Source organism: Pavona decussata, unplaced genomic scaffold, assembly GCF_977016875.1.
Source record: "Pavona decussata unplaced genomic scaffold, jaPavDecu1.1 SCAFFOLD_95, whole genome shotgun sequence".
Classification (NCBI taxonomy): Eukaryota; Metazoa; Cnidaria; class Anthozoa; order Scleractinia; family Agariciidae; genus Pavona; species Pavona decussata.
The window spans coordinates 1,452,779-1,472,093 of NW_028145512.1; the positions used below are offsets into that span (position 1 = coordinate 1,452,779).

Here is a 19,315-nt window from a genome sequence, read left to right on the forward strand (position 1 = left end):
CTAACACTCGTTCTCAAAGAAAATTCCTTCCAATTCAATGGAAAGAACTACCTCCAAATCCATGGTACAGCCATGGGCAAAAAAATGGCCATTGCTTTTGCAAACATTTTTATGCCTGATATTGAAACACAAATTGTTAGCCAAAGCGTCGTAAAACCCACAGTTTCGAAACGTTACATTAACGATATCTTTTCCCTGTGGGCCACAGGAAAACACGATATAGAACGGTTCATCGAACAAGCAAAGTCCTATCCAACAATCAAGTTTTAGGCTGAAATCTCAAAGCTGATACTACATTTCTGGATACTGCTGTATACAAAGCCATAGGCGTACGGGCTGGGGGGGGGGGGGGGGAGGGGAGGGGAAGCAACTCAGATTGTTTGGGCAGCAAGAGAAATTTGGGCACAGCCAGTTTTTAAAGAATTTTTTTCGAAGTGATAGATATTGTCTATTTTAACCTGAAGTCGGCGTGGTAAAGCCAGGTAAATTCATACGAGACAGTTGTTGCCTAGCACTTGATGACTGTGGTTACTAAATAGAAAAAAGATCCTCGCAGTTAGCATAATACGCAACTTAAGCAGTTGCAAAAAGAAATCCTGGAAAAATTCAGGCTTGAACGGTAATCGAACCCATGACCTCTGCGATGCCGGTGCAGTGCTCTACCAACTGAGCAAGCAAGCCAGCTGGGAGCTGGTCATATTGCGAGTTCGTAACATACCCTTCTCAAACTTACTGATAATTCATCAAGTAAAAACAAAGAAAATCACTACTGTGACCGTGGTTTGGATATGTGTTCCTTACTACCATAAAATTTTGCCAACTTTAGCCTTGAACTTCTTCAAGAACAATTACTGAAGAATTACTGTTCATTTCAGAAGCCATATCAAACACTTGAAGGTGTGTTTCATCAGACATCGAAACACCTCAAAGTCGTAAACGTACTTCTCAGTGTTTATGATAATTAAGATCACATTTCCAAACCTCCTTCACGGTAGTGATTTCCTTTGTTTACTCTTCATGAATTATTAATGACTTTGAGAAATATTACATCACACACTCGAAAGAGTGTTCCTCCTATTTCCAAACACCTCGAAGTTCGTTAAAAAAAACACGGCTGCGCCTCGTTTTTCCAACCTAGTTCTCGGTGTTTGGAAATCGGAGGAAACACTCTTCCTCGTGGTTAATATATTACTTCAAAGATTGGTTATTTTTTGTTTGATTTGTTTATTTTGCTTGTTAATCGTTGGTTAGTTTGTTGTTTTTTCTATTCTCAGTCCCCTTATTCTCACAATAAAGGTGATCTATTTGACTAAACATCACACTTTTATTAGCAATGCAAACAATTTACAATATATTAAGATAAATTATCTCAAACTTTACTGTTCTTCCATAATAAACACTGTCCTCTGGAGTATAATACAATTCTCAGAACTCAGAAAAGAGGGCCGCTTACAATTCTGTAAACAGGGTTTCACTTCAGGAAAACTAATTCGCAAGGAATTTTACACCACCATTCTTTACTGAAGAAATACACCTTGCGAATGTAGCTACCCAGCCTGGTTCACCTTCCCATAAACAAACCCATCTTCTACAAATATTTTGTGACATCTGTATACAAACAATATAAGTGTTTTAAAGAAAAGGGAATTTATACACTTGGCAGAAAGTCCAAAATATTTAGAGAGGTACCTTGCCACATAAACCTCTGCTTTAGTTTTCAAACAAGTCATGACAAAGAAATCAACCTAGCTACATGGTCTCCAAATACCTTGGTGATTTGGCTGATTCAGAAATGAGCATCCTTAAAAGTATTTATCTACTGATCGTGGAACAAGCACAATAAACCAAAAATGTCGAGAATATTGCACGTGCTTTATTTATTTCACAAGTTTAGGACTTTCAGGTCCGCAAACTTGTGAGAAAACCCAGTTCTCAAGTTTGGCTTGCATGTCCTTTACCCATCTGCCACAGTCGTAAGTCACTAACAACTAATAATGTGTTCATGTAATTTGAAAATGAGGAACGATTGACAAAATGTTGAATAGGGTGTAGTTGTATTTCAAAAGCGTTATAAGTTGTGCTTCCATAACTCTTTGGAAATACAGAACTATTTTTGCCAGTCTTTCCTTGAGTACAGGGCATATACAGCTGTAGAAAACAGTTTGTCTGTGTATTTATTGATAGCAAAACTCTCAGAGTTTTGGAGCACTCATAACTGACGTGGAATCAAGCTGTTTTTCGCCTTTCCGATCTTCTATGCGTGTTTTTAGGCCTGCTTTATGAGTCTCATTTCTTTGGTCTTAATTTTTGTTCTGTTTTTTTCGTGCTTGAATCACATTCGTCATAACTGAAGTGTGCCACATAAAATGAACGTTAAACATCGGAAATGTTAAAGTGTGTTTCTCAAAGATCGATATATACAGCTAACTAACAGATGATGTTGTCAGTGAAATAACCAATGGCCAGCATTAGATTATGTATGAACATGCTATTAACTTTATAGAATGCTAATGTCAGTTTAACCTCAAACCGAAAAAAACTCCAACCTTCACCTCGTGCGGCGGAGTGCAGTGTGAGAGCTTCATAACTTAAACTCAGTGTACACATCCTTGATACAGCTAACTGTTCAAAAGTGTTTTGTTACAAGTTAATTCAGCACCTGTAGTCACCTGGTCCCAAATAAATAACTGACATTTTCCAACAGCAGAAGAGTGAAGGAGTTAATCTGCGCCATGGCGTCGAGAGAAGCCGCTTGAGACTTGGACCAAATCAGGTTTGGTCCGAACACAATGGCCAAATTTGTTGCCGTCATTTTATTCACGGCTGAATGTGCCAGGACCTGGAAAGTGATAAAAGTTTAACTTAATGATGCGTATGTATTCAAGCGTGCGTTTCTAAATTTTGAACTTTTTCTTAGGCAGAATCAAAGAAAAATAAAAAATAAAACTCGAAAGACTATTTAAATTTTAGCAACATGGGTGAGCCAAGAGCGGTTGTTTCTTTTCAAACTGCTTCCATGCTCCGATCAAAAAATCTTTAAATGGGCAGTGTCAACTATTTCAGTGTTACTTTGAGTCGTCAAAAAACATACTTCAATCGATGGAATCGTTAAAATAATGGTTCAGTTTGTTAACAATAACCCTACTAGTGCACAGAAAGTAGTATTAATTATGTTTGGCAGCGGATGGCTCGAATGGAAATGGATTACAACTTGAAAACAATTGGCAAGTTTTTCAAGTTCTTCTTGTGTATTTTAGAGAAGTCGCTAAAAAACAATTATACTTAGTTCTTTCTTGTTTCTTGTAGAAATCCGTTAAGATTTTCTTCCCGGTGTTCTAAGAGAAATTTGATGTTAGCAAACAGGTTTTTTGTCAAATGGTTGAGCTGTTTTGACCAAAAAACTGCAAAATCGCCATGACTGTGTCCCCTTTAAGCAGGCTAGTCATTTTGTAAACCGGTTAGGTATACACGTTTATATTGACATTTTCAAATTATGCTGATCATGATAAATGCAAATCATGATTTCACACTATTGATAAGGTTGTACATCTTCGCATTCTTACTATTAAACCGACAGTAGATCTCGGCAAGATGTTAAACCAGAAGTTAGGTCTTTTCAAATTCCAGTTATTTTGTATGTAAAGAATTTGTTCCTTGAACTTGAAGAAAATAATCTGAAGTTTGACAAAAAAAATAGTTGCACAAGAACCAGCCTGCCTCGAACTTTTCAATAGATTGACACAAATAGCATAACGACAAAATCCAAATAAACATGACACATTGTTACTGAGTGAAGAAATCAACCTATGAAACGGAAACTCTTGTAACGTATTCATACCTCATTTAAGAACTCCATTAGGAATTTCAACAGAATAAAGTTCTCCTCAGGCAGTTCATTGTGTAAAATACACCACACAACTTTCAGCTTCTCTGTCCCATTAGGAATTTCTAAACACCAAGAAGTATCCAATTTCAGATAATTCATTTAATACTGTTTCAGTCTTTTTACACAATAAAAAGTCACAAAGTAGCAGATTTCCCACTTATGCGATAAGCACAAGCATAAGCTAGCGACGTTCCCACACGTGAAACAAGCACAAGAAAATATGGCATACGCATGCGCAGTAACGTTGGAGGAGTTCTGGAAACTGATTCAAGATGGCGGACGAAGAACTTGTGCATGTGCTTACCTCACGCCGGTTCCCAATTGTGAAATAAGCACAAGCGTGAGATAAGAACAAGCACAAGGAATGGAAAAAAAAAATTTTGCGCTTATGCTTATCTCGCGCTTATTTCATGCCATTCCCACACGATTTTTCTTATGCTTATCATAAGTACGTAAATTATGATCATCCGGGTGAGTGTAGTCCTGAGAAGGACTGTTCATCAAAGTCAGTCAAAGTCACCACAAACAGTCCTTCTCAGGACTATACTCACCCGGATGATCATAATTTACGTACTTATGACATGACTCCTGGGTTCAAACCATTTACAAGCTTATGCTTATGTTACAGTTACTTCAAACTAGAATTTTTGATACCGCAAAATTTGAGGCGCCGTATTTAGTGAGGCTTTGTTTTTCGTGATTTTAACGAATTTAAAGTGTACAAGGAAAACACGTTGATTTTGCTTTAGTTTCTCCGAATTCAAGAACACACTCGTAAATCAATGAACAATTGAAAGAAGAGTACTGGAAAAGCTGTACATAAGCATAACGTTTGGATACAAGTAAATGGTTTTGAATAAATAATTAAGGCGCTTGAAATACTCATTCAAGTTATTCAATCAAAACCTCAATAAAGTATAAACGTGAGTCTGAAGAACTGCATCTCACAAATCTAAGATTTAGATTACAAGGATGCGGGATCCCTGCTGGCAGAGATTTTCAGTCTTAGCTTCTTCTTTGGAGAGTCAAGACAGGCTCTGCTCGCAGGGTTACAGTCGGTGTATTTATAATATAGAGTTCCATTGACCAAGCCAAAGTACTACAAGTAGCCAGACGTGTGTTTAACCAGATAGGTACAATGTAATTTGGGAGCAAGGACATCTTGTTATCTCCCTTGTGAGAAAACACCAACTGTGAAGAGTTCAAAGTGAGGCATTAAATCTGATGTACCACTTACTTGTGCTGGTAATAATTGTCTCGTAGAGTTTAAATGTCATGATTGGTTCAGGAAGCTCTCTTAGAAATCTCTTCATAATGACGGCTGCACAGTGAATGTCTTCTGGGTTGCAGTAGGTCACTGCATGACCTAAAAACATTACACAAGATACATTGTACACTTGGCACTCTTTTCTGTTTGTAATGGAATGGAATGCAAAGTAAAGTGATGTATTGTGAGGCGACATAGCGAAGTAGCAATGTAATGGGGTGTAATACAATATTAAGTAGGACAATATATACCTCTTACTAACCGAGTTCGAGGTCCGCACTGTAGGTTACGGACCGAATTTGTTCCCGTTGATTTATGGCCCAAGCGCAAAGCGCGTGGGCCATAAATCAACGGGAACAAACGAGGATCCGTAACTTGCAGTATGGACTGAGAAAACGAGGTTAGTAAGATATTTATTATATCTCAGAGGTTAATCGGATGCGCAGGGAAAGGAATTTTTTAAATTTAGCGGGCCGCACAGTTGACCAATCACACCACGCATACTAACTGCCCATACTAAATACAGTACAATTTCAAAAACCACAAACATTCAACTGGAGGTGATTTAGACAAAGGTCCATGAGTAAATACTATGTACACTACGAACACGTTGTGAGTAGTACAGTCTATGTTAGCAGGAATTCATTGCATTTCTTGATGTTCCACGGCATATCCTTTTTAATAATGCCATTATTTAAACAAAGTTTGATGTAACATACACTGTAAGTTCTTGACTTTGAATAAACACTGCCACTTACCTTCGTTAAACTTTCGACAAAAATCTTTAACAACTTGCATGTTGGCAGATCTGCGAAAAATCCCCTCAACTTCCAAAGCTGTAAATTAAGACAAAGAAGTCCAAAATAAGCCTTGGGGTTATATTTGAATGGACAAATGGTAAAAATTTGGAAACATAATACACACAAAATCACATTTCACAGGGATGACCTAAGAAATGGGAGGAAAGTTAAAATTAAAAAAAAAAAAAAAAAAAAAAAAAACCTGCTAGCCGAGTCTGAAAACTGCATGAAATTCAAGCTGTTGGATATTCTACTGTACAATACATGTAATGCCTGCAGTGTCTGATGCGCATTCATCTAAAAGCTTACAGTAGCCATTTTCATCAAGTCTTTTGGGATTAAACCACCTCCCTTACAGTGTAGGTCTCAATGTTTCATTTATTCATTTATTTGTTTCTCCTTCCCTAATACTAGTACATATTCAAGCATTAAATAGATTAAATAAATTACAAACAACTTGAATAAAATTCATATTGGAGAGGAGAGGAGAGGGGCACCTCTAGTAAAACTAATATTGTGCCCCTTATAATAAGCCAATAAACTAATTATTTATTTAGTTAAAATTAACCAAAATAGAAATATAGAAAAAATGGGAAAAGGAAAAAAAATGTGGTTGTGATTATCTATATAATCATAAAGAAGCAAACAAGATTTTTTGTTTAAGAATATCAGGAAGTTTCAGTAAACCTAAAGATGCATAGTGAGGAGTAATGGGTTCCATCAATGAAACATCATTGATTTGCCCACAAACTGCCTTGTTCTGTATTTACAATTTGAGAAAGAGGAGCATTGTAAAAGAATTTAATAAATACTAATAAGTGATGCAGTTGATACATATTGCTTAAGCTTAACCATAATATCTAGGCTGAGAATGATGTATATTCAGTAACTGACACAGGAAACTTGGAAAAAAATCAGAGTGCTCCTATCAGGAGTCGAACCTAAGACCTTCCGATTACTAGTTCGGATGCTCTACCACTGAGCTACAGGAGACTTGTGGAAGCTAAGGCCATTAAACAAGGTTCATGGGACAAACATCCTGCATACTTCTAGGATTGGAATGTCATGTGTGGCATATGCGCAATGGAATAAATGTGATGGAATATTTTAAGCCTTGTGAATAAATCAGAATGATGTATTATTCAGTAAGTGACACAGGCATACTCGGAAATTTTTTTTGCCACAAATGAAATCAATATGGTCATGCCAAGTAAGGTGACTGTCCTTATATACGCCAAGGTATTTGATGCGGCAAGATTGTGGTAAACAAACATTTGCTACAGTTAATGGCGGATACAGATTATAATTTTCCTTTTGATGAGGCATGAAAATAAGATATTTAGTCTGCATCAAATTTTAGTCTACTACAAGTGAGCACCCTTCCTTACCAAATTCTTGTAAAAACTTCGCTGATGTTGACATCACAAGAGGAATGCACTCACCATCATTCTTTACCCTCATCCTGAAAAACAAAAAATCAAGACACAACTTTGGCAAAATTCTTAGAAACTTACAACATTTTCCACAAGAAGTATATTTGGCTTTATTTTTATAATAATTTCAGGCTATTTAAATCTTGAGCAATAACATTTGTGCACCTGAACCAGAAGTTGAATCATTATGATTCCCTTTTGGAACACTTAGATACAATTATTCTATCTTTGATGAACAGCTGCACTAATAATTCATAATGAATTATTCATACCATGACAATGAAACCCCAAATTGCTGTGTTTTGGGAATTTCAGCAGGCATTGCATAAAACACTGATGGTGCTTTGGGCTGACTCTTGACAGTTCCAGATATCTCAACATCATGTCTGAAGAAAACAAAAACAAAGTAAAACGTGAATAGGTCTTTTGAAGCTAGGGTATTATGTCATGTACTCATGAGATACAACTTAAACAACATCAGAGATGGAGCAGCCATGTTAAAAAATGACAAGAAAATGGCCAATTTTTGGGCCACTAGCAGTAAAAAGTGAGTTTACATGACTGTCATGAACACCCACTCTTAAACGTCGTGGCCACCAGAGGTTGGCCACGTTGCTAATTTTTTCATTCCTTCCATTTTTGGTATCCTAGCAACTGACATTTGAACTATTTCCTAAACTTTTCTGAACAGACATTAGAAACAGCAACTGAATGCATGTAGTATGTCAGTTAGTATAATGTATTTGTGTGAGAGGTCATATAAAGTGCTGAAGTCAGTAAAAAGTCATGAATAGACCAAGCTGACAACACCTACTCCATAACTTGCTTAGGTATGTCAATCTGATCAAGATGAACAAATTCTGCCAGATCATGAAGTCGAGTTATATAAAACAGCTTCCTTGAAAACTTGGGACTAAAATAAAAAAAAAATAATATTAATACGGAATAACAATAACTTAACTTGCTTTAATTAGGAAGCGAGGAAAAGATTCCTGGACAAGTTAGTCAGCATAAATTAAGGAAGACAGGATGTAACTCAGCATATCGCGGCTGAGTCCCTGACTGGAATAAAACCAGCCAGGTGGATGCTCTCACCACTGGGCTACCAGGGGACTGGTGGTGAGCAAGGCCAAGTTTACTTATGTCACATGCATCTTGCACTTTGCTAGAGTCAGCAATGTTTAAAGCAACCAATACAGTGATAAATAAAGAAAGATGGTAAACCTTAAGCTTGTTCATGAACTAAGAATTATTTGGTTCACAGATAATGTGTTCTACACATGCAAACTACTGAGTGCAGTATTCTGACCTGTTTCCATCATTTCTTTCCTCAAGATATTAACCTATACTGATATATAATGTCATTCAAACATAGTTAATTGAAGGCAATGGTTATGAAACCTGACAAACTTCTTTGTTATATGTTTTTGTTTGCCTTTTTGGCCTTGACCCTGCACAAACCATAATAGAATTTGAAAGGTGTTGGAACAACGGACCAATAGAAACATTTTTGTTAAGATATTCAACTGTAGTGTGAACGTTAAAACAAAGGATTGTGCAGGGTCATGGCCCTTCCAACATAAATTGCAGCACCATTGTTTTCATGGTAAGGTTTCTTAAGCAGTCCCTCAATTAACTATGATTCAAACAAAGGTTATACAGGAGGAGTATTTCCATTGGTAAATGGACCATTTAGTACTGTTCTATACAAATTATCCAGCCAAGTGCTTCTAACTTTGCAAAACTACCAAAAAACAGTGCAGGTCTAAAGATGTACCTTAACATTTTAGCCAATGTAGCCCAAATAAGCTTAATAGTACTTGATGGATGAACTACAAAGAGAGCTTTGATGTTCTTTCGGTACCTACAGGTAAATAAACAAACTAACAGTTGGTTGAGATAATAGTAATAGTATAAAAATAACAATGTTAAGAGTAGTGATAACAAGAAACAAAAAGAACATATAATTTGCATGTAAATGTTCTGGAAGTTCATCTACATGTAGGTGGTAAAAATGTAAGGTCACACTTCAAGCTCAAACGTCTGTAGCCAATACAGCAGGAAGTAATCAACCCAGTCTCTGTAGCATGAAGAAAATAAGAATATTGTTACCCCCCCTTCCCACCCCACAATATGTTTCCAGTACCCATTTATAGACCTGGGTGATGAGAGATGATGAGGTCTAAGGTAACAACACATTTATTACGTTATTATCCTTAAACCCCTTCAATGTTACAAAGATGTACTGCGTATATCAACACATACACTATCTGCTACAAAAATGTACATGTACTGAGTATGTTCTGTTTTACAGTGACTGTAAAAGTAATCTACATGTACATGTACGCACTTAGTAAAACATTAAATATCCGAAGAGCCCCACTTTCCTCATGAGTGTCATCATATTGAGTATAACAAAGGTGTAATTCCTTCTGAAAGTCGCGCAAAACCTTTTGCACATTTTTGCTGTAAATGGCATGGTCATGAGTAGGTTAAGTAATGGTGACAAGACTCTGATGAAGACTGTTTCTGCACAGGAGTGCAAAATAACTGTGCATCAGTGAAAGGGTTAAGATTCTATTGGGATCTTATTAGGAGCCTGAGTAGGATATACACAGCTGTAGGGTACAAAAATATACTTCACAATGATTTTGTAACAAGAATAAATATGAAAATAAGAGAAAAAAGTCACATATTTCTAATTTCTTACTTTCTGTCCAGTTCACGGTACAGCTGAATGACTTTTGACATTGCTGGCTTATTCTTGCTGCTCAGGCCAAAGTGGAAGTACACAATAGTGTAATCATTCTCAACATACTGATCCAGTGTGCACAACAGATACCTAAAGCAAAGTACACTCTAGATTGATTAACTTGAAACACACTGGCCTATTTTCTATTACACAGTAATTCTTATCATTAAATTATCATTATGATTGCAGGTGTTTCTAGCTGATATATTGAATGGCTAGTAATTTCAGGACAAGCTGATTCTGCAATTAGTCTGGCATATACCAAGTCAGGGACTGGCATTCAAATCATCAATTAAAAGCTAAAAGCCTATATGAAAATTAATCGTATATTCAAAACATTCATTGTCTGTGCACATAAATTATTATGAACTAGCATAGCATAGCATAGCATTACTCCCATGTTAAAACAGCTTGGTCGGGTCACTCTGGAACAATGCAGGCTTTATTATTAACTATCCATGTTTTACAAAATCATCAAGGTTTGGTTGGTATCTCCCTTCCATCTGAAGTTTGTCCATTAACAAGGGCTTCTCGAGCCCCTAATGCATTCCCCTTTCGTCACATCCACTCCAGTTGTAATGTCTACAAATATTCGTTTTACCCAAGTTCAATAGTAGCCTGGAATAAATTACCTGTAACTATGGATGCTTTTCCTTTCGCTAATGGTATAATGCCCACCATAACATCCATGATTAAGCTATTATGATATTGAATTGTAGTGTAGATAAATCTTGTGAACAGCAATTTTAAATTGTAGATACCTATTTTAAGATTTGATGTGTAAATAATTTTCTCTTTTACAATTATTATTTATTTATTTACTTATTTATTACTTATTTATCTATTTATTTATTTATTTATTTATTTTTATCTCCTAGTATAATGTAGACTGTTTTAGGAGTATCCCTATTAAAGCATTAAAGCAAATGACCATCTTCCAGTTGGTTTCAATTGATAGTTCAGTTGGTGCTACAGAGTAATGGGTTTGTATCCTGTTCAAGGCTGCATCTTTTTTCACAACTGTCACATTGACATAACTGTCAGTGATGAGTTTTCATCTGTTAAACAAACAGTGCTGTCATTGTTACCTGAATAGCTGTGTGTGGTCAATGGCATTTATTGGTGGCATTCTACAAGCAGAGAACACAATCACAGGCCTACCACTCTTATCATCACCTGTAAAATAATATGAGAGCATACACTGTATGCCAAATCATTCCCAAGATTACAGAGTATGTTACATGTTTAATTCTACACAATTACTGTGTTGAAACTTAACACTTCATTTTTTATTTGTGAGCTTCCCTTTGTAAAGATTTCACAGCGAAAAATTAACACACAGTGAGCAACACTTCACTCTTCATGCCATAATTATTAATTTTATTTTAATTAAATTATTAATTTTATTATAAGTGTCACAAGGGATCTTGATGTATTTTGGCGAAAATGGCCATGGTGCAACAACAACTTTACTTAAATTAGTTACAGATATTCTAGAAATCAACTGAATTCCTGAAAGGAGAAACTCGTGATCTGTTCTTATACAAGAACTTTAAGTTGCAATCCATTCCGATCCAATCACAGCATCTGTGGCCAGAGACATTCACCGACATTTTCAGTACACTGGAGAGGTAATTTATAACAAAAATGGACCATTACTTTTAGTCATTGAAATGACACCAAATCCCTGTAACACTTCCCATTTAAGACCATCACACCAGTCCTGGGAATTCATGCGTTTGGTTTAAATTTATACATGTACTTCCAACTTTTTGGCAACTAAAATTAATGTACAATATAATTATTTATTAAACATCAAGACTCTTTTTTTCTTAAGTTGGAATGAACCAAAAAGTAATCCAGTCCATTTTTGTTTGATCCCCCAAATCCCCTATAGCCCATAATCAAACAACCAATTTATAACTACAGTAAATTGAGTTTATATAAAATAATCAGTTAAGTGACAAAGATGTAATAGTTATAGAAATGACAAGTACTATAATTATAGAAGTGTAGTCCCGCAACAATATTATAACTATTGTTGTTGGGAGAAAAGAATTGCTTTTCTGTCAGTAAAGATGTCGGAAATCCCCCAACCAGGAACAGAGTACTGTAGAGAATATTAAATGATAACAAACCCTCACCAGCAACTGAAAGTATGTGATGCCGAGCAATGTCACGAAAGTTTTCATCCAATGTATTCAAGTTCTGACGAACAGTGGTGGGCTTTCTGTGTCCTGAATTAACCTCTGTTGTGTCAGCAGCTACATAATAAAGAGGAACAAATTAATAAAATAAATTTGTGGGTTGATCAAAGTGTTAGCTATGGTCTGTCCACAGCTGTTATTGTCAACAGATTTTTTTCAATAGTAAAGTCAGTAAGGAAGGAAAGCAAATGTGCAAGTGAAGCTAACATGCAAAGAGCATGCATGCAAGACTGGTTTAGCTTGTCATAGTTAAATCAGGTGCTCTGCTACGAACTTTCTTTGTTCAAATCAAAATTAATTAACTGCAATTTCTTTCTTTATTTGGTGCAAATAAATTGTTGTAGTTTTTGTTGTTAAGCTTTGGAAAAGCTGGATCCATAGGACAAGTGGCCAGTCATGATGCACTTATCATTGGCTATCCCCTAGGGGGAGGGGCTAGGGTGTGGGCAAGTACACCCTTTTATGGGCACTTTTATGAATATTTGATTGATCATTTGCCCGGTAAGGAGGAAATGAGAGAGGTTTATTTTCTAGAAACCATACAGGACACAAAAGGAACTGTAAAGGAGTTCAGATGAGAAATTTTTATTGAAAAATCATTTCTAATTTTGCCTCAAAAATTATCTCGTATCCAGAGTCCTCTGGCTTTTTGGTCAGCTGGTGGTCGCCAGTAGAAACTCTGGAGAATTCCCAAAAAAAAAAAAATTTTTTTTGATTGGCTGCTCCGTAACAGCTGCATTGTTTTACTGCAGAAATCCTGCGGTAATAATTCCAGTACCCCAGACTCGCTACTGGCGACCAACCATTGGCCAAAGAGCCTGAGGACTCTGGGTAAGAGATTGATTTTGCCTTCAAACTCTATACTTTTTAACTTCTATATTACACAATGGTCATCTTGATGCTCAAATTACGTGACTCTGATGTTTACGTTACAAAGCCTTTGTAACGTCAACATCAGGTAGCCCAAGCTCTATGGTTTGTGCTGACGTTTGAAAGATGAACACAAATCATAGAGCTTGGGCTGCCTGTGGTGCCACAGCAGTAGCATGACTCAAACAACGCAGTAGTAGTAGCAAACAGCAGTAGCAAACAGGACAACCATCCTATGCCGCAGTTGTGCAGTTGACGCCTACTTCATTAAACGTAGAGACAGTAATGAACCTATTAAAAATTTATGAATCCATGCAGAGCATCTAAGGTAACTAGCTTATACTAGATACTTCTAATAATATCTTAACAACTATTAACTAATCTCTTCTATTCTGGATACATGTCTGCCTTTGACTTAAAGTTACAATAATTTAACCTGTTTAGCGATAGCTTGAAACCTTTTTCTTTGAGCTGTTGGAATGTGCATGGATTATCAAAAAAATTTTATTTAGGAGATAAATTATCAAATGGCAATTTCTTGTGCTCTTTCAAAAACAATGATCTCATTATATGGTCAAACATGGTTAAACATGGTCAAATGAAGAATTGTCAATTCCTGGATTTCATCTGTTTACAATACCTGCCAAAAAACACCGCATGAAAAAACATGGACGATTCTCTGGTGGAATCACACTTGGGTTCAAAAATAACCTAAAGCAAGGAATTACACTCGTCTCTTATCATGCTGATTATATTTGGTGTAAACTAGACAAGCATTTCTTTCACACGAAAAAAGATATATTTGTTTGTGCAGCCTACATACCCCCAAAGGAGTCACCATATTTCAATTGAGATATTTTCCATGAACTTGAGGGTGATATTGCCAAATTAAGCAAAGACAGTTATATACTGTTAGCAGGTGACTTCAATGCAAGAACTGGTTATCAATAGCGACAGTTGCCACCATATCCCTGGTGACAACATTCCTTCACACTCCGATTTTAAAAGGAGAAAAACTTTAATAACCACGTAAATGAACATGGCAACGCCTTACTAGACATCTGTAAAACTTGTGACTTAAGAATTCTGAACGGCCGCACAAAGGGTGACTCCTTTGGAAAAATTACATTTCATTCACCACAAGGAATAAGCACTGTTGCCTACATAATAGCAAGCCAGGAAATACTAAACTTAATCGGAAGTTTTGTCGTAAAACCACCGTGCATATTCTCTGACCATTCCGAAATCATGTGCTGGATAAAATGCTCTTCATGAGACTTGTCTCAACCTAAATCCAAACACAGTATGTTTCCTTTGCCGAAACAGTATACCTGGAATATAGATTCAGCACAACATTTTATCAATACTTTAAAAACCGACAAATTCCAATCAAAATTATCATCGTTTGAAAAAAATGATTTTGTATAAGACAAAGCAGGGGTTGAACTAGCAACCGAACAGTTCACTAACCTATTGGATTGGAGGTAAATTTTACGACTTAATTAAAAATCTTTACTCAAAATCTAAATGTTCTATTAAAATTGGACTCCAAAGAACAGAATACTTTGAATACGCAAATGGTGTTAGACAAGGATGTATTCTTTCACCAATGCTTTTTAACCTCTACTTGAATGAAATTCCTACCCTTGTCGATAAAATGGATACAGATCCAATCATATTACCAGACGGTTCAAAACTTAATTGTCTCCTATATGCTGACGATTTAATTACACGGAATGCCCGCAGGGCAGGCCGTGTCTAGGTTTGGGTCGGGTATCTATTTTTTCCTTCCTCGTAGTCACAAATCACCAAATTAATTTATGCATTAAAATATGTCCTCCCCTAGTAGGGATGTATTGTTCTGATTGTCTTCAACAAAAGCAGGCCAATCAAAATCTATTAATATTCGGGCACATATCATGAGAGAGGGGACCCACTTATCCCTTCCTGTGTGACGTCAAATCATTATTTGATTTATTCATTAAACCTTGATTAAATTCTACCCTCTCCCAGAAGGGATTTATTGTTCTGATTGTCTTGAAAAAAAAACAGCCCAATCAAAATCTAATATCGGCGCATATATCACGAGGGAGGGGACCCACTTATCTCTACCTGTTGACGTCAAAGCAAGTCATCATTTCGAAAAGTTGTTTTTGTTCAATGGCGGCCACATGTATGAATTTAAGACTCTGATCTGCCGTTTTCAGAGAGAAAACAAACCTTTTTCAAATGGTAAATCGAGATAATAACTTCTAGGTAGTACTTGACAGTTGAAGCGGTGGAAATTGGGAGAGTTCACAGTGAAGAAACTCCGCTTTCAAAAACAGATCAAATAATCAACGCGAAGGATTAGAGCTAGAGGAGGTCAGACCAGTTCAGCGGGGACATGACGTTATTACAGAGTTATTTCTGGTATGATTCCTAGTAACACAACGATAAGTATCACGCAATATATCTGAATAAAACCATTCAGACAATAAATTATTCAATTGCCAAGGGAGGATAGTTTTTAAATATCTGCGAAAACAATGGGGAATAATTGGGGCTACATTAAGCATTTCGTGTTAATGCCATTAGCCGGGCATCTTGTTCTGATTTCTAACACATCTGAAGGATTACAAAGATCACTAGATACATTATCCACTGAAGTTCTGTGATGACTGGTTACTAAATAGAAATTGTCAGCAACTACACTTATCTTGGTGTCAATTTCTCATCAAATGGAAATTTTCGAGATAATAATTTTGTTACAAGAAGATCTATATTTGCAACACGCCGTTACCTAAACTTCTCAAACTTACCAACCGACATTGTCAACAAGTTATTTGACTCTTTATTCCTACCAATCCTCATGTACGGTTCAGAGATTTGGGGAGTTTATGTCAAAAATGATTATCACTCATGGGGAAAAGACATAATCGAACGAACATATATCCATTTTTGTAAACTCTATTTAGGAGTCAATAAGCAATGCACAAATACAGCATGCAGAAATGAACTCGGCAGATTACCAATAAAAGGAATAATTGACATAAATGTTATTAAATTTTGGTTACACTTGGAAAGCTTACCAGAAGATAACATTGCCAAACAATGTCTTTACCTCGCAAAAGAAATGGCCGACAAAAACCAACTAAGCCTAATGCAAAGAGTTAATTCATTATGCAATTCTTCAAATTTAAACATTTCAAATTTAAACGTTAGCGATTTCAATAGCATTAACTGTTCCTAAAACCTCAATCAACCATCAACTTAATTTATTGAAATTAAATAAAAAACTGAAATTCTACTCTACCTTCAAAAAAGATTGTCACAAAACTGACTTTTTAGATTCAATAAAAAATACACTCCACAAGAGACAAGTCAATAAATTTCGCCTTGGAAATCACAATTTACGAATAGAAACTGGAAGGCACAACAAGACAGCTGAAAATCTAAGAATCTGCTCTCTTTGCCATTTAAATGAGATTGAAGACGAGCTACATTTTTTATTTTCTTGTCATCATTATAATGACATACGCAAAAAATTTTTCAATGAAATAAATGTTAGATATCAAAATTTAATGATCCAGACAATAATTCAAAAATTTGGTTTCTTTTTAACAATGTTGATCATTTTGTCTGTAGGACAAATTGCTGCTTATTTTATGACTCAATGTTAATACGACAATCAATGTTAATTTAATTATTCAAAAACAAACTATAATTTTATATTATATAGTTCTATTAAGTCAGTAATGCCATGTATATGTTGTAGGTTAAAATGAATCCCAGGTTAAAATGATTTTAACCTAGGTTGATTTGTATTTTCCTTTGTTCAGATGTAAATTACCCAACCTTAACAAAGGAAAATACAAATCAACCTAGGTTAAAATCATTTTAACCTGGGATTCATTTTAACCTACAACATATACATATGGAAATATTGAATAAACTGTTGTTGTTGTTGTTGACTCAATTTCTAAAATCAAGTTAATCACATGCTATATATACATGTCAATAAAAAAAATATTAAATTGTCGTGAATTCTTACAAAATATGGCAGTAAGTGTTTTGTTTTAGAACAGGTGTTAAATTTGCCATCTGACACCCAAGCACAGTTAAATTTCCGGGGAGGGGTGGGGTACTTCCTTATAAGAGGCTAATGGGGATGTGCCACTGGATATGGGGTTGCATTTTTAAGAGTTACTAGAATGGGGTTGCACATTTTCGGATTTTTGAGGTAAGAAATTCTATTAAGTAAGGATTCAAAATGGTCTCAGTTAAAAAGTTCAGAAAGTCTATACTTAAAACTCTATTATAACATTCCCGTTTGAAGAAGAACGTTTTCATTTTCAACTATTTTTGATGGTACGTTTGTAAATATTTACGGTTAGCAAACGTACCAGAAAGCTTGTACTGTAGGTGAAAAGCAAAGTGTTCTTCATTCAATTTAAAAAATGTGTCAATTCATTTTAGGATGACCTATTTAAAGGATGCATAAATAGAAAGTGACTTAGTTGGCATTGTGAAAATTACATTTTCTCAAAAGTGACTAAGATGGGGTCTGTAACTGGCTACAAAACAGACTATAATGGGGCAGGGGCTCTGAAAGGCCAGGGGCACATACCCAGCAAAACTGAACCCAAGTACCCCCCCCCCCCCTCTCCCCCAACCCCCCACTGGGGTTAAACTAGCTTGGCATAGCAATGTTTGAAGAAGGTCCTTTAAATGTATATATAGACATCATGTTTCTTGTTGCCAAGGTGGGCTTGTTATAAAAGTTGTAGCCAATTTTCAGATGGGGGAGGGGCAGAATTCCCTTACCCATAGTGTTCTTTCGTTCTTGTGGGGTCTGGGTAGTTGATAATTTGTGATTCATGTTGGGTTCTATACATGAAAGTTTTTTTTTCATTATGCACATGCACTGTGCAGATGGTCAATATCAAATGGAAATATCAAACCATATGCATTCCATAAAATTAAAATGCTTCTACAAAATGTCAAAAAAAAAGTCACACTGCCCTCAGCATGCAAGATAAGCTTAAAAGCCTATACCAAAACATTCCTTGCCATGAACATTATTTATGCAATTGAAAACAAACTGCTTACGCCTTACGTAGTATTGTAGCAAACGAGCTGGGTAAACATGGGAATACTCACCTTCCTCGGCAACTTCAGCCGTCCCATCAAAGTCGATACCATCTTTACAACTTGGTGATGTTCCTCCATTTTTATGAGCGAGAGCCGAACAATCCACTCCCATAACATCATCGCTCTCGCTCGATGTCGCTTCATCCCCAGTAATTTCTGTGACGTTTGTTAAACTAGTTTCTTTCATTTGGCCCAAGATAAGCCCTGAGCCACGATGCAGTTCCATATTCTCCGATGAGTCCAAGCGTTGGATGAATTTGACTGAGTTGGTTGATTGCTCTTCGTCAATATCATTGTGAACTGAATTCGCATGAGACGATAGAGGGTCGAATTCTTTCAACAAGTCCTCTTCAACATTTACATCGTCAAAATTCGTCATACCATATCTCTTTGTTCCAGGAGATAGCAAATGACCTGACCTTCTGTTAGTTACAGGTTCGTCTACATGTACGTCCAACAAAAGGTCACTTCTCTTCTGAGAGCGAGTAATTTCCTGCTGGCTGTCCGAAGGGTTTCCGAAAAATGGTTCGTCCATGGGCGCCAAGATTTTTACAACAAAAAGATACCGAAGAAAAGAGTTAAGACCGCCTCAGCAAGCTCATGATAAATCCCGTGTTTAGAAAACTCGTGACAACATCGGCATTTGCTTCGCTTTTGTAAAATTCGAGACTGAGAAAACAACTCACGACTCAAGGATTGCGCGGTGAACTGTCCCCACCTGGGTGACAAAACTAATTTGACAAATATAAACGATTTAGGGACGGGTGGGAATTCAAATAAACACCTACCATTTTGAACAATTTAGCCCAAAAGATTGCTTTATAACATAAAAAAAAAACAATAATTTTAAGTGACATTAAATTTTCTATGAAACATATTGCCACCAAGTTCGTTCTTGAAGTTAGCTCTCTGTACATGTTGCCCTTAGATAGGTCCCCCAGCGGACCCCCAGCGTCCCCATGGGGGA

At 36.2% G+C, this 19,315-nt stretch overlaps 1 protein-coding gene across 1 annotated transcript; it reads right to left on the minus strand.

Moving 5' to 3' along the window:
• Positions 1 to 1,304: 1,304 nt before the first annotated feature.
• Positions 1,305 to 19,195, minus strand: LOC146473035 (rho GTPase-activating protein 8-like). Its single transcript, XM_085118767.1, has 12 exons — positions 18,358 to 19,195; positions 12,283 to 12,402; positions 11,227 to 11,314; positions 10,097 to 10,228; positions 9,164 to 9,250; positions 8,201 to 8,299; positions 7,659 to 7,772; positions 7,342 to 7,415; positions 5,912 to 5,989; positions 5,124 to 5,252; positions 3,839 to 3,948; positions 1,305 to 2,839 (listed from the first exon to the last, which is right to left on the minus strand). Exons 1-12 carry the CDS (start codon positions 18,881 to 18,883, stop codon positions 2,666 to 2,668), a joined length of 1,731 nt encoding a protein of 576 aa, XP_084974893.1. The 5' UTR covers positions 18,884 to 19,195; the 3' UTR covers positions 1,305 to 2,665.
• Positions 19,196 to 19,315: the final 120 nt, after the last annotated feature.